The sequence below is a fragment of the Cryphonectria parasitica genome (genome assembly GCF_011745365.1).
Source record: "Cryphonectria parasitica EP155 unplaced genomic scaffold M406scaffold_4, whole genome shotgun sequence".
Lineage (NCBI taxonomy): Eukaryota > Fungi > Ascomycota > Sordariomycetes > Diaporthales > Cryphonectriaceae > Cryphonectria > Cryphonectria parasitica.
This window is the reverse complement of record NW_024468912.1, coordinates 782,326-808,253: the sequence shown is the minus strand read 5'-3', so window position 1 is coordinate 808,253 and position 25,928 is coordinate 782,326. Positions and strand designations below refer to the sequence as shown.

The following is a 25,928-nucleotide window of genomic DNA, read 5'->3' as shown; positions in this document are numbered from 1 at the left end:
GAAGTGCATAGGATCTTATATTACGTACAAAATAAACCTCTGAAGGTCTCTACTCTCTTGACTTTCACCGGAGCACAACACAAACCTTAAGCAAGCATCCAGCCAAAGTATGCACAGTGTACAAATGGCTACAAAAGAACTTAATTGAAATTCCTTGATTCTGGGTCAAGTGATGGAAGAAAGGCACGAGAGGCTATGTCGACTCTATCTTGGTTACTGAGAGCGAGCATCGTCTCTTTTATGTTCCACTCTTTTCTTTTTTCGGGCATACATGAATATTAACACTCGAACAGAAACCTCTTCAGCCTCGACTCCAACTCGACTCAACTCAACCCCTAGAAACCACCACTGGCACCAGGCGGAAAGCCACCTCCGATACCACCACTACCACTACCCGTGCCTGTGGTCCCCGTGGACGAGAAATCGCAGGGGTCGTCAGGCAGGGTGCCACCGCCCTGGGTGCCACCGCACTCTTGAACATCGCCAGTCGAGGTGCGCACGAAGCGGTACGTTGGATCATACGACGCAGTGACGTTGACGGCGATGGTGATCCACCCAAACAGACCATCAGACAGGTCGTCCCCGAGGTAAGCATACTCAATGAATGGGTCCGAGTCGCTGTCGACATCGTCCGTCTCGGACAGCAGGATCTGGTCGTCCGCGTTCAGCGTCAGCGGGATTGTGTTGAGGCTGTATGGATACGTCGCCTCGACTGCATAGATCAGGTCCTGGTCGTAGAAGAGCTGGCCCACATGCGCGATGTTGCCTCCTGTGATGGTCCCGTTGGGCAGCACCGTCGCGTTGATGTGGCCGATGACGTGGTGGTGGGTCGCCCGCGAGCTGTAGTGGCCAGGGAAGACGGTCTGGAACTGGGCCACGCCGTCGGCGTCGGTGGGCTGGATCCCACGCAGGTACGTCGCGTTCAGGTTCGAGAGGTCGGCGCTGTTCCCGTTGATGTCGCCTTCCAGGCCCGCGATCCCAGAGTACACTCCCGTAGTGTTGCAGTTCCAGAGATCCCAGTACAGGTTCTCGATGGGCTCGCACGTCTCCACGTCCAGGAACTGCCCGTCCAGGATCAGCGGGACCCCCGGCTGCCCGTCTGTCAGGTTGGAGCGGATGCTCTCTCCCAGGACGTAAAAGGGGCCCACGTCGCCCTCTGGGTTCAGGATGCACGTCCCACTGTTGTTGAACAGCTCCGTCTCGGGGGTCGTCGCCGTCACATTGAGGTCAGAAAGGTGCGACGTGTTGAGCAGCTGGGCTAAGTCTCGCGAATCGAGCTGCTGGTGGTCGGCCGCCCGCTTGCTGTACTTTGCGAAGGTCGCCGCGCGCCGCTCCGCCGCCCTGGCGAGCACGCCGTTGGCCTCGAGTTTGTCGGCACAGCCTGCGAGGCTGCGGCTGGCGCTGCGCACAAAGTCGCGTCGCTCTAAGGCCGCCCGCCGCTCAGCTTCTTCATGCCCTGGGTGGGCACTGCTGAAGGCCGCAAGGCACAGGAGGGAGGAGAGTGTGGCCGCTGTCGTCAGATACATGTCTGTAACTATATACGGTAGAAATTTGGTAAAGGATGCGCCTGTCAGACGAAACACACAGACCGAGTGTAGGAGAGGCAAGCTATATTTGTACTCGATTTTGCTGAAGGCCCTCGGACGGGGTTGACAAAGGGGAGGACATGGAGACGCTCAACGCGGCCACCACCCTGGCGGCATATCAACCCCTTGCTGACCCCTTGCTCGTACAGTCGATCATCGTGATAAAAGTCCATGATATTACCACAAGCAGAAGACCTGCCTCCTGCATCGGTGTGCCGCGACCATCTTTCGACTGGACAAACATGCCTTGTTACGGCCCACGGGCATCTCACTCCGAAAGGCTTCATGCCCTTGTATGGTCCCTTTCAGCGTTTCACTCGGCTCGGACAGAGTCAGAGAAGAACCTGGGCATCCTTCACAATCTTGGAGCAGAGCACAAACGACCAGTTGCAAAAGCATTAGGCTTGAGGCCTGAGAGGAAGCTCCAGAGAGCGTCAACTATGGCACAAACCCAGCAGGCTCCATCATATGCAAGCAAGGAGGCAAGCCAAGACTTTGATTCCGCCTATCATCTCTCAGACATTTGTGATGATCGGCTGTGTGTGGCTGGATGCGGCAGGTTCACAATAATTGGATTACGCGGCCGTTCTGGGAGGAGTGTTGCGTGCGCGAGTGTGCTTCTTTGCTTAACGTAGTATATGCGACACGTCGCCTGGGATAGGTGGGAGCCGGTGGTGATTGAGTGGAAAAAGAACCTTACGTCCAACTACTACTTGGACTTGTTCTTGTAAGCAGGGGTGAGTGCGTGGACAGGTAAAAGGATGGTCACAATCCCGTTGCTTAACGGGTTGTCATGATACCCGAACTGCCCCACAACCCGGTACATTTGCCTAAGAACCTTGGAAAGAACTCTAAGGCTATTCGCTGCAACGGCTGGTGTGAAGCAACGGTCTGGGCAGGTCTCAAGCCGGGGCTCACCTTCCATCAAAACTAGTGTGGTGTATGGTTAATTTTAGGAAAAGGGAAGGCAGCACAACGACCCTTGCAACTGCTGTGACCGGTTTTCTCTATGCGTCATCTTGGCACAATGCCTTTGACTTTAACACATACTGTAGGTGTACCACCTCGCTCAGACGTTGCTCAAATCGATACATCAGCCCGCCAAGATGCTTCCAATCATGTGTATGGCCACGTAATTACGATCCTGTCGGTGGCGATACTTTGCATCTCTTGCAGTCGAGACCCTGTTGGCCATCTGTGCATGCGTAATTTTGACTGCAATGACGATCTTGAGCGTCCTGCCACGTAATATCGAATGCGTCTGGGGTTGATCCTTTAATTTGTTTCTGGTACATGACGCTGCATCCGAGTGGAGAGCAGCGTTCCACACAAGTCAAGCGGAATCAAGCGGCTTGACAAGCGAAGTTGACGGTTTGGCGATGGTCTTCAAGACAAGTAAGCGGCCTTTTTGACCAAGCGGCTTGCAAGCGAACAAGCGAATTGCCTCAGTCCTATTGTGGGTCCTTATAGGCTCAGTTGAAGCTATCGCGGCCCACTCTGGATGCAACCTTGCTGGGGTTTTTGGTGTTTTGGCCTAGGCTTTTGCCCTGGCCCTTGGCTATTCGGCCTATATATCCGTATTAAGTCTTTTCCTCCGCTGGCAGGCAAGCTCTTCTGTACCTCTTCTACCCTTGTACTTGGCATCCTCGCGTTTACTTCCTCGCGTCTCGCACCTGGGTGTCCTCGCGTTTATCTATCATCGCTTTCCTTTCACTATCATGGCTAATAGCAATGCTTTCAACCAGCTTAGCCATGCGAGATATACCTCTATCCAGAAGCAGATCGATGCCCACGATGCCATAGCACAGTTCTCTCTTGGTACCCTCAAAGACCTCCCACGCATTAAGGTTCCAGGACGATCCCATGCCTTTGTCCCAGCTCGCTGGATGCCAACATCATCGGCCAAGAGGAAGCGCCACGGGTCTGATATCTGGCATTTCGGCGAGAAGCTCTTCGAGGTCATCGTACAGGCTGACGGCACATGCAAAGTTGCAGCGGATTGGTGGTTCTGTCGCCTCTGCGATCAAAATAATCGACAGACCTTATATACTACGCGTAACAGTATCTCGACAAGCATATCAGCAGCTCTAAAGCATCTCGAAGGTCGCGATAACGAGGGCCATAACCTTGGCAAGCTGAAAGAGCTTGTTGCAGAGGCAGAGAAAGAGGAGGTTAGCCCAGAGGAGCTTGGCCGGCGAAAGCGGCGAAGAATAAATCATCGTGGCCTTTTCAACAACAGCAGTCTATATACAGCGCCTGATGCCTTGAAAGACGCTGCCAACGCTCCAACTCGTGCAGTTGTTAGTCTTGCGAAGAAGGCTATAACAGAGCTGGTTGCTTGTTGCGATATACCTCTTTCAACTCTCGAGGCGCCTCAGTTCCGCCAGCTGTTGATGGTCTGGAATAGCACCCTGACGGAGCACTTTTTCCCTCGAAGTGATGGCACAGTGATGAGATGGCTGTTTGAGGCGTTTCACGAGAACCTAGCTGGTCTTCAGCTCCAGCTCCAGCGCGAGGCTATCTCGAAGATTCATCTATCTGCTGATCTCTGGACCTCGCCTAACCACAAAGGCATTCTAGCAGTGGTTGCGCATTTTGTTGATAGCGATGCAAAGCTGCGAAATCGCCTTATAGCAGTGAGGATGATCAACGGCCAGCATACTGGCGAGAACCTCCAGTGGCATCTCCATCAGGTTATTATGGCTTTTCAGCTTGAGGAGCGGCTCGGCTGGCTTACTTTTGATAACGACAGCACGAACGACAAGGCAACAAGGCTTCTTTTTCGCAAGATGTACGGCTTCAATCATCGTGAAGCTGAGAAGCTGCGGATTGAACGGCGATGCCGCTGCTGGGGCCATATTATTAACCTTATTGTCAAAGGCTTCCTCTCTGGTAACGCTAAACAGATACTCGAGGCTGAAGACAGCGATGCTGATGAGGTAAGTCGAGCTGTTTTGTATCTTCCTGGCTTATTGCTAATATTTAAGCAGGAACTCGAGCAACAGAGGAATCAGTGGGATCAGTGGCAGCGAGAAGGACCTATACGCCGCGCTCATCTTATTGTAGTCTTCCTCAAGGCAAGTGTACAGCGGGTTCAGGACTTCGAGAAGATTGTTCAGAACTCTTTGTTTTCTCCAGAGGACCAAGATCTCGAGGACACTACAGCCTTTTTGGCAGAGGCCCTTCCTCAGCTAACAGCACAAGACCTCACGATGCCACTACCACCGCTTCCTACAGACCCTACAGATGAGCAAACTGGCGATATATCTACCTTGCGGCCAGTGGTAGCTCAGGAGACGCGATGGAACTCAACAGAGGCTGAGATATCGCGGCTGCTGAGGCTGAAAAGACCTATTGATTTCTGGGTTAAAGAGCAAGTTCGAAGCGGTGCTAAAATACAACCTTTGAGTGAGCAGGACTGGCGAGTGCTTGAGGCAACTCGAGATCTTTTGCAGCCATTCCTATGGCATACAAAACACCACGAGGGGAACGCTGTAGCTGTTCATGATGTTCTCAGTTCTTTGTGGGATCTCGAGAAGCATTTGCGGTCCTTTCAGGAGAGATTTGGAGGCAGAAAAACGTATGCTGAAGAAGAAATCCTTGAGGAGATTATTGTCTCGCCAAATGCAGAGAAACCAGCCCTCCAGCGGCCCTCATCGCGATATCAGGCCCCTTCAAGACCTTCCTCTCGGCCCTCGCCTCGACCCTCCCCTCGACCCTCCTCTCGACTTTACTCTCGGCCCTCCTCTCAGCGTTCCTCTCGGCCCTCCCCTCGACCCTCCCCTCGATCCTCCCCTCGCCGTCGAGCTTCACAGTCTTCAGATATATTTCCCAGCACTCCAGTACGGGAATGGCCAGATGTTGGTTCTCAACAAGAGGCTGAGATATACCCCGAGGAATGTGGGCTTGAAGGTGCTGAGTTTCTGAGAGAATCAGTAGCCCACGCGTTGGCAATTCTCAAGCGATATAAGAGCAAGCTTCGCGAATGCCCTATATATTTTGCTGCTGCTGTTTTGCATCCGAAATATCGCCTGGTTGGTATTCGTACAGCAGCGCCAGCTATTGCTGACGATGTTGAACAAGAGTTTAAGGCTTTTTACGAGAAATATTGGGCATATAAAGATCCAGCCTTATCATCAGCATCAACACCCAGCTTGCAGGAAGATCAAGAACATAACAAGCCAAAGAAGCAGTGGAGGACCGCCTTCAGGGCACAACCAAGGCCAAAGCATCAACGGCCACAGTCAGAGCTGGAGAAATATCTCCAGCTAGAAGAGGACGACGAGGACGACGATGGTTTTGAGCCCCTCGTCTGGTGGGCAGCGCGTAAGGCCGAGTTTCCAGCCCTCTCACAGATGGCCTTCGACGTCCTATCTATCCCCGCGATGTCGTCCGAATGCGAGAGAGTCTTCAGCCAAGGGAAGCTTACGATGTCCTCGCAGAGGAGGAGAATGAAGAGCAGCACTCTCGAGCTCCTTTTGTGCCTCAAGGACTGGCTGAAAAATGGAACGCTGGCAGGACCAGCAGCAGAGATGAGGAGGAAAGGCATTGCCTAGCAGCTTTTTGCCAAAAAAAGGCATTCGAGGGGGTCAGAAATGTTTCTTTCAGCACTTGAGCGAGGGACCTCGCGCGGATCAGAGCGTAACAAGGAAAACTATCATCATATGCCTCTGTACCGGTTGAACCACGTGCGTAGCTCATTTGTTACTCTCACCACCTTTCGTTTCGTATATCTATCGTACATTCCTAATCCGGTATAGTGACCAAGTCACCAAGCGAATCAAGCGGCCAGGTACTAGAAGACAAGCAAGCGGCCAAAATAGTTAGCAAGTCAAGTGGAGGGCTACCGCTTGCCTTGACTTGACTTGTGTGGAACGCTGGTGGAGAGCCGATCTCGGGATTAGTCGATTCTTTTCTAACGTGAGCTTAGGCACGCCGTCTTTTGCCTACATCTTCTCTCCTTGGTGTTTGGGGAGGAAGGGGGGGGCATGTGTGAGTGGGAGAGGAGTGCTCATATTTGTAGAATTACATGCAAGGTAATTATCGAGTGATATAGATGAGGATGGTAATTTATTCCATTCTACCAACCAGCCCTTTATGCAGGAACACCGTACGTAATTAATTACGCAAGCAATAGTTGTAGGGCCTCGAAAGCCTTCGAGGAGAGACTTTACTCAACAGCTACCTAGGTAATTGACAGCCCCGGCCATGTATCGCCCTGCCTCTGGTTTTGCCCAATGTTATACCAAAGTAGGTAGCAAATATCTCAGGCCTGAGGATCACTGAGGTGTTCGTTGTTGACGTATTAATAATAGTGCTGTCACTGTTCGCCTCAGCCTTGACCTTGTTCTCACTCCGTTTCGTCTTCCTTCTGATGAGGACGAGCACGGCGTTCTGCGTGTTGATATTTGGAGGTGATGAAGGGGGAACGCAGGGCAGGAGTTCCTTACAAGCGCCTTCTTATTGGCTAATTAATCATCTCAATGTTCTGTCCATCTGATACGTTTAACAGATTATAAGTACTGACTCAACATACATAGGTGTGTATGTAATCAAGATTCAGCATGCACTGCCGTAGCTGGATTCAGTCTGGCCATGGGCGGTACTCTTGAAAATACTTGCCCGCTCAACCAGCGTGGCCAAATGGTGGCGTGAGAACTGTTTTTTTTTACATGTTGATTACTGGCAGAAAGTTTGGGACAAAAGATGTGAGGGCTACAAGAGAGAAATAAGGGATCTACAAGTAAGTCAAAGGTCCTCTCTCTCTTTCTTGTTGCCTTTCTATTTCTTCTTTCAATTTTCTCTTCTACTTCTCTTAAGCTTACACTAGCATTTCTAATATTGTTATAAACTCAGGTTTGCAAATGATGCGAGTGCGTCCTGCCCTCCAGACATTTCCTTAAAGCCTCTCCAAAACTCCTCGATAAGAGTAGCAACATCAGGGACCCGCTGCCTAACAACAGCATGGCCAGCCTGCGGGACAACAGCAACATTCGAGAACCCAACATCCAGCAGATCCTGCCTGCTGCACACCTCGTCCAGCTCGCCCACCACCCCGAGACACCTGTCCACGCCCACAGCCTCCACGGCAGCCCGATATGCAGCATGGTTATCAAACACGGCGCCATCTCGAAAGATAGCAACCACGCTGCCCGCATGGCCCGCGTGCGTCTTCATCTCCCAGTCCCGCACAGCCTCCGCAACGACCTCGCCCTTGCCCACCCTCTCCCGCCAGTCGTCCGGCACAACCAATTTCCCGCCCTCGAGAAACTCCAGGACCAGATCAAGCGTGCTACTGCTGCTGCTCACTTCCTCTGCATCAACATCACCGTTGTCGGTGGTGGTGGCAGCAGCGGGACCCGCGAGCTCGTGCCTCGTCTGCGCCTCCTCCGAGAACAGAGCCGAGCGCCACATCAACCCTGCCGGCGCGATAAAGGACACAGAAGCCACCGCTTCAGGGCGGAGCGCCGCGTACCCTGCCGCTAGCGAGCCGCCGAACGAGTACCCGACAAGATGCACCTTGCTGCTGCTCGTGCCGCTGCTCTGCCATCCCAGCGCAGCTAGGACCGCGTCCAAAAGGCTGTAGAACAGCGAGGGCACGTGGGGGCTGAGAGGGGTGTCGGTTAACCCGTGGCCCCAGAGATCGAGCAGGGCGATGTGAGCTGTTGGGAAGCGGCTGCGGAGGTCTGTGGCGAGGGGCTGGAGGCCCAGGGCTGGGGTTTGGATGCCGTGGATCATGAGGATGCGGAGGGGTGCTGCGTGGTGGTCTGGGGAAGAGGATGATGGGGCTGTTGTTGTTGTGTTGGTGGAGGTGGTGGGCGGGTAGTCATAGTATGCTGCTCTCCCTTGGGGCGTGGTCAGGTATGTTGCTTGTGGGAGAAGGCTGCCAAAGGTCTTGGTCATATCGGCCTCTGTGGGCGCTCGTATGGGCGCTGGCTGCGGCGCATCTTGGCTGGTGGTTGTGGTTGACCAGGGGCGCGGGATGACGAGCAGAGGGGAATAGTCTTGGCTTGCCATGTTTGGGTGTTCCTAATTGAGTTGGAGAAGGAAATGAAATGACAAAGGGAAACAGGAATGATTTTCTATAAAACAAAAAGTAAAAAATCTTGAGAGCAAGTTTGTATGAGGGAGAATGATTAGCTCGTAAGTCACCGCTAATCTAGATCCCCACCTTTATCCGTGTCTCTGAGGATGTCCATGCCATTTGTAAGGCGCGCAAAGGGCATGACAAGGGCGCAAGAGGGATGCTTGTCAAATCCTCTGGGGATTACTTCTAGATCACCTGGCCAGATGTCAAAACATGATCTATTCTCACAGAAGTCGATTTCCATGCTTAGAAACGACGAATGAGCATATTTCCTCCAAGCTGTAAGCACATGCATTTGGTTATATTGTTGACCAAAGTAGTAATCAACAAGACACGGCATTCCCAGTTGGATAAGGCCACAACGACATTGACAAATTGCTGTATAATCCATCTGCGAGATAGAAGTAGGAACTCTGTACATTCATAGTATTAGCTGTGAAAATTCCTTGGTTGAGTCATGGTTTTATCCCCACAAAACAAGCTCAGTTGCTCGATACTTATTTGATTCCCAAACCAATCTCACAGAAGTATGAACACTACTTAAAAAAAAAAAAAAAATAAAAAAAAAAAATAAATAAAAAAGGAAGAAGAAAAGATGAACGAGTCACGCTTGCACCCATATGACCGAAGGCTACGAAGTAGAGAAGAAGATACGAACCTCCCCCGTACGCTTGAGATGCTGTCAGCAAAGCAGTATAGCACCATCTAGCAAATCACGTTAGACAACTTGAAAGCTAGCAGCGTGCTGTGCTGCTGGATTTGCAGGCCAAGCCACTGTTCCAGGATTCGTAATCAGACCTTGACGCCTGCAATCAAGGACTTTTGGATTCTTCTTGAGAAGTTGCAGAAAGAAGATTAACAATTTTCTTACTGGTAAGCTGCATAGAGACCACCATTCCGGTTGTCAATCTGTCCATCTTTTCCAAGCCACACGTTCTAAGATGTGATTCTACACAACGGAAAAGAAAGAAGAGCTTGGGGCGCAAGGTCGCAACACTTACTTGAACTTGTCATGGGGCAGGCATCTTGCATAAGGAGGACGGGAGTTGAGTATCTGTGTGGGCAAGCAGCCCATTGTTTTATTATATCCAGAGATTGTTGGCTGGTATTGTGATAAAAACAAGCTTGGAAAGATCATAACTGCGTCCATTCCACTGCTCCCTCCTCTTATTAGCGAAGGGGGGGAAAAAAAAAATGAGGGGGTAAAAACAAAATCATCCATTTGACAACATTGACCTCATGATTCAATCCGTCACGGGGCACAACCTTGTTTTCTTCTTTGACAAGGTTCTTTCATTCTCCTTTCTCTTCAAGCGGCCATCAGCCGCCCCCTTTTCTTCCCTTCTACCTCCTTGCAAACACAGCAAGAAGAAGTATATACACCCATTCTCTCTTCTTCCCCTTTCTTTGCTTCGTTTAGAAGACCATACCCTTGACCTGGGTAAGCTTGTTCAGGTTGAGGTCCCTGATCAGGAAGACCCAGATGAAGCACAGGGCCATGATGCCAGTTCCGGCGGCCAACATCCTGGTCTGGGCATAGCCGTAGGCGTCCTGGATGGCCAGCCTGGTCTCGCTGCCGACGGGGTAGCTGAGCTGGGTGTCGAGGTCCTCGTAGATCATGGTGAAGTTGGCCATGGCGGACTCGGGGAGGTACCACTCGAGGGCGTTGGGGAAGGTATTTGTCCAGATGGCGCCCGAGATGGTGGCACCCAGGGCGTCGCCGATGGTGCCGATGACGTACAGGAGGGCGAGGGCGGCGGCGACGTGCTGGTGGTCGACGGCGGCCAGGACGGCGACCTGCTGGACGATGATGAAGATGGAGCCGCCGATGGCGATGAAGACCTGGCACATGATCTGGTAGCCGACGGACTGGTTGGGGCGGCGGAAGTAGATCATCAGGCCCTGGGCAAAGATGTACAGCGGCACGGCGATGTACAGGAGCCAGCGGAAGCGGCCGGTGCGGCGCATCAGGTAGCCCACGCCGAAGAGGAGCACGCCCGACACGACGTTGAAGGTGTTGTTGATGTAGCCGGCCTCGGCGAGGCTGACGTCGTTGACCACCTGCAGGTACGAGGTGAAGTAGTTGTCCCAGCAGTAGTAGGCGATCTGGTACGTGGCGTCGAGGAGGCACGCGCCCAGCACGGTCCGGTCCGTGAGGAAGTGGTAGCTCAGCAGCGGCACGGGGGCCACCCACTTCTCGAAGGCGGCGAACGACAGCAGCAGGCAGAAGCCGACGACCAGCATGGCGATGATGTAGCCTGAGGCCCAGCCGTCGGGGGCGGAATCCGCAATGTCGAAGGGGAGAAGGAAGAGCACAAGACCGACAGAGAAGAGGACCACTCCGAGGACTAGAAAAAGAAGAGGAGAAAAGATTATTTGTCAGTTATCTGCTCCTGCTGCTGCTTTCTTGATAAAATTCCAAACATGGACTGACAAAAGAAGGAGAAGAAGAAAGAAAATACTCACTATCAAAGTCCACGGTGTAGTGCCAGATGCTCTCAAAGATTGTGCGTCCGCTGTTGTGCTCGACGTAGTTGCCCAGCTTCTTGGCCTTCTTAATGTTGGCCTTGAGGATGAAGAACAACGGAGCCGCCACGATAGGGAAGACGATGGCAAAGACACCGAAACCCCAGCGCCAGCTGATCTGGTAGTAGAAGCTTTCCGAGGCCGCAGAGCCGGCAAAGGCCGTGATGATGTACGGAGACGAGGTGAAAGCGTACGCCAGACCTCGATTCTTCAGCTTGGAGGCATCGGCCGTGACCACATCCACGCAGAAGGTCATGCCACCGAATCCAATGGTGTAAAAGACCTATCGTTGTTTTTCAAGCCACATTAGTACATGTTTTCTTTTGCTCCCTCTGGCTTATTTTCTTCAAGATCCATTTGTGCGAGGAGAGAGGTAGTGATATTGCTAAGGAAACTTACATATGCGGCACAGAATGTCGCCAGGTTCTCGCTGGCCGCCATCAGGATAAGGCCCAAAGTAGCGAAAACGGTCATGAGGGCGAAACCCTCAGCACGGCCCCAGACATCAAGAATCTTGGACAGGGGCACGTAGATGGCAGCCGACATGGCATCGGCCACCACGTAGATGACGTTGAGCAGCGAATGGGTGTCCCAGGCGCTTGTCGCGTACGGAAGCAGGTTGCCCAGGATGGTGGACTGCATCGCGTTGACAAAGTAGAGAAGGAAGATGCTAGGGACCGGGTGATCAATGTTAACAACATCCAGACAATCGGGGCTAGTCGACTAGCGATTTGATGATGGTGATGATTTTGTTTGGCGGACGAGAGAGATATCTGCGCCAAGTTTTGTGTGATTGATTGAATGGATGGGATGGATAACAACAACAACAACAACAACAACATACTTGAGAAACACCAGGATCAGCGAAAGCCGGGACCAGCTCAAGGTCACGGCCTCGACATCCTGAACACCACGCTGGTCGGTCTCATTGGGGAGGTCGTGCTGGTCAACACTATCGTCACTTGGAATGGCATCGTCGGTGGCCTGAGCCGTCTTACTGAGCTCTTCAGGGGAAGACATGGCGACAGAAAAATGACTGGATGGATTCTCCCTTGGCGCTGTCGATAGGCCCCAATCTTGTTGACAGCGGAAAGAAACAGGCAGCAAAAAGTTCTGTCTGATGTTGTTCTTGTTGTGTAGTGACAATACTTGGAACTGTCCCCTTTGGGTGTGTGGTGTCGAAGAGACGAATCTGATATAACACACCCTTTCTGGTGGTGATCGATGGGAAACGAAACGAAACGAGACCACGTCAGGCCAAATAGTGCTGGGACACTGTGGATGAAAATTTCCCCAAAGGCAGGCCGGCCTAAACAAATACTGTACTGTGCGATTTTTATCTAGTAGGGCCACTTCGGGGGTACTTTGTTGGACATGGGTATTGGGTTCTAGTGGAGGACTACCGTACCCTCAGATCAGGTCTTTTATTGGACTTTCTCCGACGTCGGATCCGAAAGGTGACGACTCGATGTCTTGTTTTCTTCTCTTTTGACCCTCCCCCCTCTTCTACTAAGGGAAATCCAGACCGTGGATGGGAACAGTTTCGTCCGCCTATGGAGTCTTGCTTGCGTTGCTCGTCTCTGGCGGCTATGTGCCGAGATGCATTCTGCAATGCACATACCGTAATTAGTATCACTCATTCAACTCTCTCAAGCTGTTGTCTGTTATTCATGATGGAACTGCAGGAACAATAGGTTCGGCATTGCCTCTTGTAGAACCCCCCGAGCACAGTTTTGATTTCTTTTTACGAATTTGAAGTGACAGGCAGTGAGCGTACCTGGTTTTTTCTTTCTCATGTCATAGAAAAGTATACACCGTCCCAGGGAGCATGTAATAGTTACCATGATACAATTGTTTGCCGCTCTGCTTTTCTTCTTTTCTCTCCCTCTCTCCATGTCTTCCCGCCTGCCCCCCCCCCTCTTTTTCCTCAATGGGCGCACCATGGAACGTAATCCAGAGAGGATCTAGCCTCAAGCCCAAGAGTCTAGAGGGTAGAGCTTCCGACCTTGTTGCTCCTCTTCGGGTATCCGCGTGGCGCAATGCCTGAGTGGAAGGTATTAATCTTATCAGATCCGGTGCGTGTGGGTCCCCTACCACCCTCCCCCCCCCGCTCCCTCTCCTCCGAGCACGACACACGTAGCATTGCCCAAGGGCCAGTCAAAACAGACCAATCTGGAGTGGGAAGACGAGTGTGATTCCATGTCTGTCGGCGTGGGTGGGGGTGTGTGCGTGTGGGAACGCATGACTTTTGGGCCCCTCTCTCGTCTGGTCGTCCATCCATCACTACTATGGGACCTATGGTACACCACCACATCTCCGTAATCTGATCCCATCACGACAAGAAAACCTTTGTGCCACATGAACGGATTGGTCCCGAAAAGGGCCGACGGCCTTGTTCCAGACATGCAGAGTTTTCCGCCCAGAGCTCAGGGGGGGGGGGCGGGAGGAGGACAGGAAAGGGTTGGTGGTGGGAGAGAAATGCCCACACAAGGTTCCACTGGATGGGCCTTGCTAGCTCATTCACTCAAAGAGGACATCCCTGGACTGCGAGTGGTAGCGCGATCAGATAAATCTTTTCGACCAGCCAAGTGGGCACGGAAATTATCAGATCCTTTTCTAGCCGATGGTTGGTATTGGTTTCAGTGGGTACCTTTGACCAGGCTCCAAAAGCTAGGGGGGGTGTGAGTGGGGGGTCTCTTCTAGTCAATATATTTTCCAGATTATTGCATAAATGCATCATCTCACAGTGCGTCAAAGGAAATAGTATGTAGATAATTGACTGTGAGCGCGTTGCCTTCCTATAGCCCGACTCATTGCTCTTGGAGGTCTGTGGGCCGTCTTTGAAAGAGGGTTACAACAAGCTGCTCCCACTTCAACAACATTATACGAGCAACATTGTCCATATTCTTCTCCAAAGTCCTCAACGGATCCAAATCATCGTGCATACTACACAGTACAGTGAGTACACCCGCCTTCCTGGGCGTCGAGATCTTGAAAGTAATATGCCCCGCTTGGGATCCACGTAATGCAAGTACTATACGATGGAATGACCTGACCATCCTTTCCAAAATGCCTACTAGTAATGCAAGTATTATAATGTACTGTGTTGATCTACCGGCTCTCGCCACACATTATGGCCCGAGTTGCACGCGCGCACACTTGCTTTGCTGCACCGTAGATCTTCAACCTTTTTCTCGGGTCGAGTCAGGCCATTTACCGTTTTGCCGTACCGTGAATGATGCACATGAGGAAGCTTAGCTGCCTGCCCCAAGAAAGCTTGTATCATAGTCGAGAATGAGAAAGGGAAAGAAAAAGACGACCTGCCGTCTTTGGCAAGTTTACCCCCACGGGTCTATAGCAGGCAAGCGGCTTGGCGTACCGCCCTCACGTAGATCGAAAAGGTCAGACGTTATGAATGCGAATATGTCAGAAAGAGCGTGGGGTTCATAATAGAAGTGAGTTAAAAAAAAAAAAAAAAAAAAAAAAAAAAAAACCAGTCACCGGGGTCTCTGGATGCAGCCTCGCTGTGATGATGTGCTTGGTCAGTTGCCATGATCGTACGCGTGGACTTTGCGCTATGCCCGCCGACTTGGTGGAGCAGACCTTCAATGCTGTATGTTGTAGGACATGTGAATGCGAAGGGGCTGCTCGTGTTGCATGCCACTGGATGAATATGATGATGCACCAAAGGAGGCTCCCTATTTGCTGTACATATTGCACCATATACACAAACTTACTATATACACACAAACACACAAACACACCCCCAACTGAGCCTCGCCCACGAGGTTGAGCCGTTCATTATTTTTTGTTTGTCTGTGTCCCCTTTCATAATGCAAATTCTAAACGCCCACCGTCATCCTTCTCAGCACTTAATGGCAATCAATTCAGAGCTTGGCATTCCAGGCCGCGCGATCCGCCGACTCCAGCGGCCTCTCCCTTCCGTCCCAGAACAGCGGGCAAAGCTGGAACCACTTCTCCCTGCTGCAGACGGAGTGGACCGACCGCTTGTGGGCAAAGTCAACGTACTTGCCGATTGTAAGGCCCTGAGCGTTCTCGTAGGAGAGGATGATGGCGCCCGCGGCCTTGGGTTCGCCCACCACATTCACCGTGCGGGGGTCGTCGAGGAAACAGTAGTGGATGCAGCTCGAGTACCAGGCGTTGACACGCATGGCGCCGCGGAAGGAGGCGTCGCCTACTAGGGAGTGGCGGCCTCGGTCGTAATCACCAGCGTCATAGTGTGCGCCATAATGATCCTCCTATAACAAGTAATGGGTGTGGCGTGAAGGGGTTTTCGTCAGCCTCGATAATTCCACCGTATATGGTGGGGGGAAGAGGGATACCGAGTCCGAGGACCATAACTGACCTTTGCCCAGTAGAGCTCATAATAAGCAAATCGAGTGTCGTCAAAGCGGCCAAAGAGACACAGCACATGCGGGTCAAAGTGCAGCTTGCGAAGATACTCTCTGTGCTGGTCTAGCGTGCCTGTTTCGTTCCAGCCCTTGGCCACGCGCGGGTCGTTCTGCCACGTGTTGAAGAGCTTCAGGTGCTCCTGGTTCTGCCAGTCGACCGCCTCGAGGGAGAAGTGCGCTCCCGTCTCGGGGATCCAGCGGCTGTACACGATGGAGCCTGGGTGCGGCTTGGGCCGGCGCACAGGGTGGCGCGTGTATACAGGCTCGTCGGGAAACTTGTTGGTGATGGTGTAGTTCTCCGGCATGAGCGGGTACTGCGCCAGAGACTTCCTCAGGGGCCCGTCTGTGCCGTCGCCCGCCACCCAGATAGGCCGTGGCCCTGTGGGCGAGGCTGCGCCCTGCCAGAAGGAGCTCCGCAGCACGAGCAGTTCGCCCTCTCCCGGCTGCGGATCTGCCTTGTCCTTGGCCAGCCTTGGTTTTGGATGCTCAACTCCTAGCCCCGTGCAGAGCAGTTCATTCCGGAGGACTTCCTGGCCCTCGCCGGCCAGGGATAGCCTGAAGTATTCATTGGCCGGGTGGGCGAGGTAGATTGCGTGGACGACGTTCCAGATCTGGTCCAGCGAGGGCGGGCTGGCGCCAGTCCACTGAAAGACGGTCGAGGGCGCGCGGCGTGCTCGCGCCCATGGGTTGTTCTCTGCGATGGGCGGGCACTCGTTTTCGCCGGGATATGTGAGGTCGAAGAAGGAGAGCGCGTCCGAGTGCAGGGGTTGTGGCAGGGCGCGTCCATTTGCTGGCTGGTCTTCCAAGGTCAGGACAAGCCTGGGCGTTGAATCTTCAATCTTTTGCACTCGGTATGTCGTCAGGAATGGGTAGGGAAGTTTGACCAGGGGATAGGTCCCCTTGGACGATGCCCTCGTGTTGGACCCCATTATTTGAGGCAGTGTGTTTGATTACAAGTAGCCCGTATGACAAGAGAGAATGGGGGAGGGGGGAGCGTGTGTGAGTGAGATGCTATTCAGACTGCGTAGAAACAAATGCACTCAACGATTCTTGTGATCTCCAAAAGAGAAAAGTTGTCTTTCGATGCGGTCATCGGCACAAGACACTGACCATACAAAAGAACCTAGTCTCCGGTCCGGGGTTCCCATGGGGGGGGGGGCCTGTGTGTGCATACTGTAGCAGTGAATAAGTGGTCATGACGGTGCGCGTAGGACGTTCCAGTGCAAGCAGACTGTGCAAGTCTACCACAGTACTATGTATGTACATAGCAGTATAGTATGTCTTTTTGCCCTTGATTCTTTCGGCATAGACCCACACATAGCCGTAGGGATTCCCCCTATTCCAGACGGTGCGAGGATGGAGCCTGTCTGTCATGATCCGATCCGAGGAGCGAAGAGAAGTCCATACTAGTAATTTTCCATGGAAGACGCGCAGGTGCAGTCCGGTGTAATATGGTAGTGGCTTACACAGTACCATAGTATAGTACATTAGTATGTTGTAGTGTCATGGAAGGTCAAGTGCTTCTTCGACGACGCGGAGAAGTTGAAGTTAACCGACCTGGAATACTACTTACCGACCAAACGAATTTCCCACTCAATTCAGCCAAGTGTCAGTTAATACGGTCAGCAAGCAAAGCACACAGACACAAAGACAACACAAATACAGACCAATCTGCCCATCATGTCTCGCCTACGCTCAAGACAACTCGAGTTTCAGCATTTCAAAGTCACTTTTCCACAAGAGCAGGTCGTGCAGGTCACGCTGAACAGACCGCAGAAGCTCAATTGTGTCGACAAGACCACCAGCCGGGAGATTGCAGAGATCTGGGAGGCGTTTGACCAAGATGACAGCCTCCTGGTGGGTATCATCACGGGCGATGGGAGGGCCTTTTGCACGGGGGCTGACCTGCAAGGTGTGTATGCCTGGACGGACTGACTGTGACCGGTCTCTTCACCTGTACACCATTCTCCTCCTCCCCCATTGTTCGGCTCTCTTTTTTCTCCAACCAAACCCCAAAAGAAGGAGAAGGGCTAACGACAAGAGGGTTTGTCTAGAGTGGAACGAGATGAACAAGAACGGAGTGGTCAACGACATGAGCGCCCCTGGCCTTGCTGGGCTGCCGCGTCGGGCAGGAAAGAAGCCGATCATCGCAGCGGTGAATGGCATCTGCATGGGCGGGGGTTTCGAGATGGTGGCCAATTGTGATCTCGTGGTGGCGTCCTCGAAGGCTGTCTTCTCCCTGCCCGAGGCGAAGAGAGGCATTGTGCCCGTGGCGGGGTGTCTGCCGCGCCTGGCCCGCACCATCGGCCTGCAGAGAACCATGCAGCTGGCCCTGACCGGCAGGAATGTGGACGCCAAGACGCTCCACGAGTGGGGTCTTATCTCTGAGATAGTGGACCCTGACGACCAAGGTGGTGGTGTCGTGGGTGCTGCGCTGCGGTGGGCACAGGACATTTGCAAGAACAGCCCAGATGCCGTGATCGTGGGACGCATGGGGATCCGCATGGCCTGGGACATGGGCAATGTCGAGGAGGCCGTCACAGCCCTGGCAGACCAGTGGTATCCTCGTCTGGTCAGTGGTCCCAATTTTGCCGAAGGGATCAAGGCGTTTACGGAGGAGAAGAGACCGCCGAGGTGGGTGAGATCGAAGCTGTGATTGATCCTGTGATTCAGCTGGAAGGGGAGGGAGGGACAGGGAGGGAAGGCGTGAGGGTGGGAACGGTAGCCCGCGGAGCGTGGGAGGAAGGAGAAGAGGAGAGGAAGTATGAGGATGCGGAAAGGGCGAGCGAGAAAGGCGCACTGTGTGTGCTGTACTGTATTGTATCTCAAGATTTACCGCCGATGAAGAAGAAAAAAAAGAGGTGCGTCGACAGCAATGGGGGCACCTTGCGCCCTGATTAAGCTTTCAGTCTAATCTGTAGTGTGGAAGTACCGTGTTGGATTGAGAATATTATTCACGGTCTTTCTCCGTACTATGTTACATGGTGTTGAGGATTATGGGTCGTTTTTAGTCATCGCTGCAAGGTACCCCCCGACCTCGGCTCGGATATGCCAAATTAAGCAGTAAAAACTCTTCTGTCATCTAATCTTATCTGATCTGATCGATACGGTGTACGGTGTCCAAGGTACTGTGCTGTGCTGTGTGACTGCCTGAGCCATGAGTGGCAAACATTGTGTGCGATGGACTAAAGGAAGGAGCCCGACCGGGGTTCGTTCTACTTGGCATTAGTTGGGAATGGAAATTTTTCAAAGGAAGCAGCAAGACGACACCGATGCTGTGTCCACACTTTTGCCAATTCCCTTCTCTTTCTCAGTAGTTGCATAAATGATTCAATTCCCCACCCCCAACGCATGCACACCAAATATTTGTACCATAGTACTTCCACCTCTCACATGCCCTTTTTATTATAGTGTTGTCACACAGTACCATCAATATGCGTCAAGATGGAGTGCCGATCTCGGGCTGTCATACCTGAGCCCTGATGGATCCCACCCTTTTTCCTTCTCTGTCGTGCACCATGTACCATGTATGCTGTACGTACTAGTACTACAGTAGACAGTGGAAGTGCAGCATGCAGAATGTGTAATGTCTCCTCTCCAGGCCCAGTTACAGTACTATGTACTGTACATATGCACTTTTATACTGCAACACTAAGTACATGCAATCAATGGCTGCAGATCTGGGACTGGAGCTCAGGGGAATGATGAGATCCACTCTGCCAACGATGGCAGCATGCTAAACTTTGTTCCCAAACGGCCGAACCTGCACAACCGTTAGGGCCTGTCAATAACTTCTCCCCGATTCAGATCTTCAGAATCCAGAAACAGCATAGCAGCCTTGTGAGGGCGGTGCAGAGACGAGACTCCTCCTCCTCTGACAGCCGAGAGTTCATCACAAATTCCTCGCCTCGAAACAACGACCACCAGCAGTATCGTCGCCACCATCAAGACAACCGGAGGACTCAAGGGCTGACGGAGAAGACGGAGACCACATCGTTGGCTGGTCATCGTTCTCGGATATTTCCCAAAGATGGGCCTTCTTCGAGGGCTGGCGGGTTTCCCGCGTCTGCTCCTGGCAGGTAATCCCACCAAGAAGGATTTGGGCATCCTCGTGACGGGAATTATCTGCGCCATTGCATCTGGAGTGCCCTTCCCCATCATAGGAATTGTTTTTGGTCAGCTACTCGACAACTTCAACGCCGTCACATGCAACGAGGACGACGCCTCCAGCTCCGAGTCCGACGCCAGCTACCAGAAGAGCATCGATGGCGAGATTCTGCTCATTTTCTATCTGGCTATCGCCCAGTTTGTCCTCATTTACGGCCACCTGCTGTGCTGGAGCCTGTACGGCGCCCGCCTCTCTCAGCGGCTCAGGGAGCGTTACCTGCAGAACCTGCTGCGACAGGAGCCCTCGCACTTTGACCAGCTGCCCACCGGAGAGGTGGCCTCTCGTCTCAGTAGTGACATCTCGACCATCCGCTCGGGTACGGCCGAGAAGGTCGGCATCTGTCTGGCAAGCGTCTCCTTCTTTGTCACGGCCTACATTGTGGCATTTATCAAGGACTGGGAACTCGCTGCCATGCTGCTCTCTCTGATCCCTGCCTACTTTCTCATGTCCTTTGTCGGAAGTTACTACATTGAGAAATATTCCGGACTGGTATCGGACTACGCTGCGTCCGCCTCGTCCATCGCCTCAGAGGCCCTGTCCAACATTGTCGTCGTGCATGCTTTTGGTGCCAATAAGCGGCTGGAGGACAAGTTCGCCAAGGCGCTCAAGTCGTCGGAGCGTGAGGGCATGAAGAAGGCGACTGCAGTCGGCATTCAATCTGGCGTTCTCTATTTTGTTGCCTACTCGGCCAACGGTTTGGCCTTCTGGCAGGGTAGTAAGCGTGTGGCAGATACCGTGAGCGGTGGTTCTGGGAGCACTGTCGGTGCTACGTTCACAGTGATTTTTATCCTGGTTGAAGGTAAGAAAGTACCAGTATCAGTTCCTCAGAGTCTTATTTCTCTAATCTTTGGATGTAGCCACATTACTTTTCAGCCAGGTGGCGCCGTTCGTCCACCTCTTCACAGCGGCTGTCGCCTCGTACGAAAAGCTGCGTGAGGAGATCGATCGCGAAACCCTGATCGACGGTACTACGGACGCAGGAACTCGTCTCGAACAAGCCCAAGGCGGCTTTGAGCTCAAGGATGTCTCCTTCGTCTATCCCTCCAGGCCAGAGATCACCGTCCTGGACCACGTGAGCATCAGCATTCCGCCCAAGAAGCACACAGCCATTATCGGTCTGTCAGGCAGCGGCAAGTCGACCATCGCCAGCCTAGCCTTGAGGCTGTATGATCCCGTGGAGGGGAAGGTGTTGTTCGATGGGCACGACCTTCATGACCTCAACACGCGCGACTTACGAAGTTTTGTTAGTCTGGTGCAGCAGGAGCCTTCACTTCTGGACCGCTCGATCTTGGAGAATATTGCGCACGGCTTGGTCAACTCTAGCAATCCCAAGCACGCACACCTGAAGGAGAGACTTCTAGGGCCTGACCTGTCCGACTTGGCGAGCGAGATCAGAGAGGGACAGACCCTCATGGCAGCCGCGGAGAAGCGTGGCTCGGAAATTGTCGAGATCGTCAACCTGGTCCAGCACGCGGCCATGCTCGCAGATGCAGACACCTTTATTAACGGGTTGCAATATGGCTATGCCACTCTTGTCGGCTCCATGGGACGGTTGGTCAGTGGTGGACAGAAGCAGCGAGTGGCCGTGGCACGAGCTCTCGTGAAGGACCCTGCCGTCCTCATTATGGATGAGGCCACGGCTGCCCTAGATTCGAGGAGCGAGCAGCGTATTACCAAGGCCATCAACAACATCGCCACCGGCAGGACGGTGCTCACCATTGCCCACCGCCTCTCAACCATTACCGGCGCGGATAACATTATTGTCATGCACAAGGGCCATGTCGTGGAACAGGGAAACCATGCCGAGCTAATGGCCAAAAATGGGTCATATGCCGAGCTGATTAAGATGCAGTCACTGGGACATACATCGACCAAGGATTCGGAGGCAGAAGGGCCAAAGAAGGACGCTGTCGTAGCCTCGGTGACAGAAACTCTTGTCGAAAGCAAGGCCAGTTCCTCGGAAGACGACGACCACAAGAGTATAACTGAGAAGTCGGCCTCAGCCGAGCCAGGAGAAGAGGGAGGAGAGGAGGAGGAAGAGCCCGAGACCCCATCCAAGTCGCTATGGGCCCTGATGAAAGGTTACGCACCAGCTCTGAGGCCCCACGCTCTTGTCATCTGCATCGCGCTCCTAGGTTCGATCGTTGTCGGCGGAGCCTTCTCTGGCGAGGCTGTCATCTTTGGCAACACTGTGGGAAGTCTGAATGTGTGCAAGAGTGCCAGCAGCATCCGCGACGCAGGTGACTTTTTTGGCCTGATGTTCTTCGTGCTCGCGATTATCGAGTTCTTCGCCAATATCATGAGCTGGTCTGGGTTTGGATGGATCTCTGAACACATTGTCTACTCGGTCCGAGTTTTGTCCTTCCGATCTCTCTTTGAACAAGACCTGCAGTGGCACCAGTCCAAGAACCGCACACCAGCCATGCTTCTGTCGTACATCACCAGAGATGGCAATGCGCTGGCTGGTCTGAGCGGCTCCGTCATTGGAACCATGATTTCGATTACCGTGAACCTCGTGGCCGCCATCATCCTGACGCATATCATCGCCTGGAGAATAGCCCTTGTCTGTCTTTCGTTGATCCCGCTTCTTCTCGGAGCTGGCATGATGGAATTACGAGTTCTGGGCAAGTTTGAGGAGAAGCACGAGACCGCCTATACAAAATCGGTCGACATCGGCACAGAGGCCATCACCTCCATCAAGACGGTCGCCTCTCTGTCCCTGGAGCAGGAAATACTGAGTGACTACCGACGATCCCTCAAGGGACCCCGCCAGGAGACCCTCAAAGTCACGCTGCAGGCGAGTCTCTGCCAGGCCATCACCTACTTCCTTGGTAACTGCGTCAATGCGCTGGCATACTGGTGGGGCTCGAAGCAGATCATTGCCGGCAATTATACCCAGACGCAGTTCCTCATCGTGGTGTTCTCACTGCTGGTTAGCGCACTGCTCTTTAGCCAGATGTTTGCGCTCGCACCGGAGCTGTCCAGCGCACGCGCGGCGTCGGCTCGGATTCTGGGTCTCATCGAGATTGGCTCAGACAAGATGCAAGGACGTATCGACGAGTCCTTTTCCACGCACACGACTTCGTCATTGTCGCCCATGGGCGAGAAGGACGTCGAGGCAGCGCATGGAATCAAGTCCTCTTCCCTTACCACGTCCTCAGGAGCCGCCAGCGTCCAGTTCCGCGACGTGCAGTTCTCCTACCCAGCCCGTCCCGACGTGAAAGTACTCAGCGGACTAAGCCTCGATATCCGCCCAGGCCAATTTTGTGCGCTTGTCGGCCCCAGCGGCGCAGGCAAGTCCACCGTCATCTCCCTGGTCGAGCGCCTCTACACGCCCAGCATCGGGTCCATCCTCATCAACGGCCTCGACGTGACTAAAGTAAGAGATATGTCCTTCCGCGACGACATCGCCCTCGTCCCGCAGGAGAGCGTCCTCTTCGAGGGCAGCATCAAGTTCAACATCGGGCTAGGGGCGCGGCCGGGTCACGAGGCCACGCAGGAAGAGATCGAGGAGGCGTGCAGGCTAGCGAATATCCACGAGGTAATTGTCGCGCTGCCGGAGGGGTACGATACGCTATGTGGGCCGAATGGGAACCAATTCTCGGGCGGGCAGAAGCAGAGGCTATCGATTGCACGGGCGCTCGTGCGGCGGCCGCAGCTCCTCATCCTGGACGAGCCGACCAGTGCTTTAGATGCGGAGTCGGAGAGGCTGCTGCAGGATGGCTTGGAGAGGGCGGCCAAGGATATCACTGTGATTGCTATTGCTCATCGCCTGCACACTATTCGGAAGGCGGACCGTATCTTTTTGATTGAGGCGGGACAGTGTGTGGATGCTGGCACACATGAGGAGCTGCTGGAGAGATCGGAGAGTTATCGGGCGAATGTGATGCATCAGACGGTGGCGCAGTGAGAGGGAATAGATATAAACAAAAACTCTGGGGAGAACGACAAGAGGGCTTAAAAGGTTGTTTTTTTTATTTATGCATGCGTTGTAACATATCATAAACTATAATACTGTATATACTACACAATTCCGGATCACCATTATCCAGCATCAGTCAGCATGTGCACAATTCTTATACAAACGTGAGTCCTCGTTGTTATTCTGTAGTTCTTTTATACGGTCTTCAGAAAACTGAGTACTCTGGCACACAGCCACTGCCTGGGTTCTGCCTGATCATCATTGCTCAAGGCATGAGAGGCATTAGGAATTATACCACTGTGCTCCTTGTCCCAGACCTGATACTTTCCATTGTGATCCGCCGCGGCGCCCCATCGGCCCAGCAGCTTCTCCTTGTCCACCCAGTCCGGCACAGCCTGGTCCGCACCCGAGTGAAGCATCGCTAACTTCCCCTTCAGCAGGCCACCCTGGTGCACCATGCCAAACGTCTTGGCAAGCAGCTCGTCCGAGAGGTCCGAGCTGAACAGGTCGTCCTCGCCAGGCGCGGCAGGGCTGTCTGGGCTCACGAGGCTCAGGAAGCGCCGGCAGCTGATGGGCGTGTTGGGCGGGTAGATGCGGTCCGTCAGCGCAAGAGGCAGGAGGGTCCCGTCCAGCTCGCCGTTCTTCTCCGCCGCGCGCGCGATCGCGACCATCTCGTCGTAGGCCTTTTGGCATGTCTCGGGCGTCCTGTCGCCGATGCCGTGTTTGAGCACCCACAGGATTGCCTCTCGGTCTGACACGGGCGCCTGCGCGATGGCGCCGTCGATGGCTGGGCGCTGGACGTGCTCGAGCCATGGGTCGAAGGAGGGGATAGGACCTGCGTGCGGGTTGGGCCGGTAGAGGTAGTGCAGGACGCACTGGCTGCCTGTGGAGTGGCCCATGAGGACAATTTTGTTGGTGCTGCTACTGCTGCTTGCGTCATCCTCTCCTCCGCCAAACTTGGCGGTCTTGTATTCTTGGATGTAGCGCAAGCAGGTGGCGATCTCGTCTGTGTCACGGTCTAGGTGGCCTACGCCCCATGCCTGGCCTGCGGAGGTCAAGTTGAGGGTGAAGAGGGACCATTCTGTGGGCTGGAGCGCGCGGATGAGGTCGGCTGTGTAGGAGGTGGAGGCCAGACCGTCGCCTAGGCCGCCGATGAAGAGGATGCTGTGTGGTTTGCGAGGGGCAGAGGCGCCAGTTGTGGTGTACTCGAAGGTGACGAGGGTTTCGGTCTACGCCAAGTCATCAGCGGGCTTGAAAAGCATAGTGGGCAGAGGAATTGAAAGGCATCGTCACACGAAGGAGGAGGCTTGATGCCATCCACATGTGACTTTTTCACAAGAGATGTTTGGCTATAATACTAACGTAATGGTGAAGGATACCGCTCATGCCGCCCTTGGGCCAGAACTTGGAGTACTTGGACATGGTGAATGGACCGTTGCCCAGTTGAATAGCCAACCCTCACTGCTGATAACCTATGGGATTCACTGGAAAATAAATCTCTAGGGAGTCGTCAAGGCTTGGCTTCCCTCTGTCTTTGTCAGTCTGTTTGTCAGTCAGAAATGGTGTCGTGGTGTCGTGTCGGCCTCGTCGTCATAAGATGAGAAATCCCAAACTCTACACGTCCACTGTCTTTCGTCATGAAATTCGTAAGAGAACCGCCGTGATCGGGGATTGAGCGATCCATCAAGGGACTCATAACCTTGTTGGGAGTGTGTGCCATGCAACGTCTACCCTGTTTTCGATCTGCGCTTGCATTAACGCCTTTGTGGAGACCTACTGCTTTGGACGGAGCACCCAAGATCCATTTGCCATGTCACCTCGTGCGAGCCTCGTGCCGACGCCCGCAAGCCACAAGAGAAGATTTTTTCCTTTTTGCTGGTGGTGATGCTGTTCATCTTCCCCCCCATAGGAACAGAAAGAAAAATGGGAAAAAGCTTGGGTCACGTTTGGAGCTATTACGAGTAAGGTAGGTAATAATGACCGAAGTGGTGGGTGCATGGGTGGGATGACCAGCCGAGGTCCCCTCCGGCTGAACCAATTTTTTTTTAGATAATCTTATCTGATCAATCTAATCAGATTTTGCAATGCACTGTGAGGTACGTACCTTGAAAGAGGGGAAGGGAAAGGAAAGATTAATTTGGAAGAAGAAAAAAATGAGAAAAGAAGAGAAAAATGAGAACCCTGCAGCTGATCACTTAAGGTACCACAATTCTATAGTCTACGCCTC

General features: G+C 53.2%; 8 protein-coding genes across 8 annotated transcripts; 3 read left to right on the top strand and 5 right to left on the bottom strand.

Moving 5' to 3' along the window:
- Positions 1 to 485: 485 nt before the first annotated feature.
- On the bottom strand, positions 486 to 1,493 carry M406DRAFT_231652 (aromatic compound dioxygenase; the record flags this gene model as incomplete). The annotated part of the gene is made up of 1 exon (XM_040915881.1): positions 486 to 1,493. A coding segment is annotated over one exon (1,008 nt), but the record flags the coding sequence as incomplete, so codon positions are not given.
- A 4,394-nt stretch (positions 1,494 to 5,887) lies between these two features.
- Positions 5,888 to 6,100, top strand: M406DRAFT_234701 (HAT dimerization; the record flags this gene model as incomplete). The annotated part of the gene is made up of 1 exon (XM_040915990.1): positions 5,888 to 6,100. A coding segment is annotated over one exon (213 nt), but the record flags the coding sequence as incomplete, so codon positions are not given.
- A 1,396-nt stretch (positions 6,101 to 7,496) lies between these two features.
- M406DRAFT_241068 (alpha/beta-hydrolase) lies at positions 7,497 to 8,579 on the bottom strand (the record flags this gene model as incomplete). Its single annotated transcript, XM_040916140.1, has 2 exons — positions 7,497 to 7,894; positions 7,946 to 8,579. Coding segments are annotated over 2 exons (1,032 nt in total), but the record flags the coding sequence as incomplete, so codon positions are not given.
- A 1,146-nt stretch (positions 8,580 to 9,725) lies between these two features.
- On the bottom strand, positions 9,726 to 12,401 carry M406DRAFT_289645 (putative MFS siderophore iron transporter). The gene is made up of 4 exons (XM_040918865.1): positions 12,044 to 12,401; positions 11,599 to 11,869; positions 11,140 to 11,482; positions 9,726 to 11,021 (listed from the first exon to the last, which is right to left on the bottom strand). Exons 1-4 carry the CDS (start codon positions 12,217 to 12,219, stop codon positions 10,090 to 10,092), a joined length of 1,722 nt encoding a protein of 573 aa, XP_040776404.1. The 5' UTR covers positions 12,220 to 12,401; the 3' UTR covers positions 9,726 to 10,089.
- A 2,473-nt stretch (positions 12,402 to 14,874) lies between these two features.
- On the bottom strand, positions 14,875 to 16,642 carry M406DRAFT_88309 (uncharacterized protein). The gene is made up of 2 exons (XM_040926117.1): positions 15,566 to 16,642; positions 14,875 to 15,458 (listed from the first exon to the last, which is right to left on the bottom strand). The coding sequence occupies exons 1-2, from the start codon at positions 16,538 to 16,540 to the stop codon at positions 15,087 to 15,089; spliced, it is 1,347 nt and encodes a 448-aa protein (XP_040776403.1). The 5' UTR covers positions 16,541 to 16,642; the 3' UTR covers positions 14,875 to 15,086.
- Positions 16,643 to 17,291: 649 nt separating this feature from the next.
- Positions 17,292 to 18,514, top strand: M406DRAFT_345860 (ClpP/crotonase; the record flags this gene model as incomplete). The annotated part of the gene is made up of 2 exons (XM_040922124.1): positions 17,292 to 17,523; positions 17,666 to 18,514. 2 exons carry the CDS (start codon positions 17,292 to 17,294, stop codon positions 18,265 to 18,267), a joined length of 834 nt encoding a protein of 277 aa, XP_040776402.1. The 3' UTR covers positions 18,268 to 18,514.
- A 1,127-nt stretch (positions 18,515 to 19,641) lies between these two features.
- M406DRAFT_289636 (ABC multidrug transporter SitT) lies at positions 19,642 to 23,689 on the top strand (the record flags this gene model as incomplete). The annotated part of the gene is made up of 2 exons (XM_040918864.1): positions 19,642 to 20,578; positions 20,637 to 23,689. 2 exons carry the CDS (start codon positions 19,642 to 19,644, stop codon positions 23,687 to 23,689), a joined length of 3,990 nt encoding a protein of 1,329 aa, XP_040776401.1.
- A 206-nt stretch (positions 23,690 to 23,895) lies between these two features.
- Positions 23,896 to 25,583, bottom strand: M406DRAFT_88301 (uncharacterized protein; the record flags this gene model as incomplete). The annotated part of the gene is made up of 2 exons (XM_040926116.1): positions 25,064 to 25,583; positions 23,896 to 24,930 (listed from the first exon to the last, which is right to left on the bottom strand). Exons 1-2 carry the CDS (start codon positions 25,121 to 25,123, stop codon positions 23,896 to 23,898), a joined length of 1,095 nt encoding a protein of 364 aa, XP_040776400.1. The 5' UTR covers positions 25,124 to 25,583.
- Between the last annotated feature and the right edge of the window lie 345 nt (positions 25,584 to 25,928).

What these genes read in the sequence shown, in the direction of transcription:
- M406DRAFT_289645 (XM_040918865.1), bottom strand. Translation starts at nt 12,219, where the DNA reads ATGTCTTCCCCTGAAGAGCTCAGTAAGACGGCTCAGGCCACCGACGAT. An exon ending in CTGATCCTGGTGTTTCTCAA is followed by an intron (nt 11,870 to 12,043) that starts GTATGTTGTTGT and finishes CCCGGTCCCTAG; the next exon opens with CATCTTCCTTCTCTACTTTG. An exon ending in CGACATTCTGTGCCGCATAT is followed by an intron (nt 11,483 to 11,598) that starts GTAAGTTTCCTT and finishes AAACAACGATAG; the next exon opens with GTCTTTTACACCATTGGATT.
- M406DRAFT_88309 (XM_040926117.1), bottom strand. Translation starts at nt 16,540, where the DNA reads ATGGGGTCCAACACGAGGGCATCGTCCAAGGGGACCTATCCCCTGGTC. An exon ending in ATGAGCTCTACTGGGCAAAG is followed by an intron (nt 15,459 to 15,565) that starts GTCAGTTATGGT and finishes TACTTGTTATAG; the next exon opens with GAGGATCATTATGGCGCACA.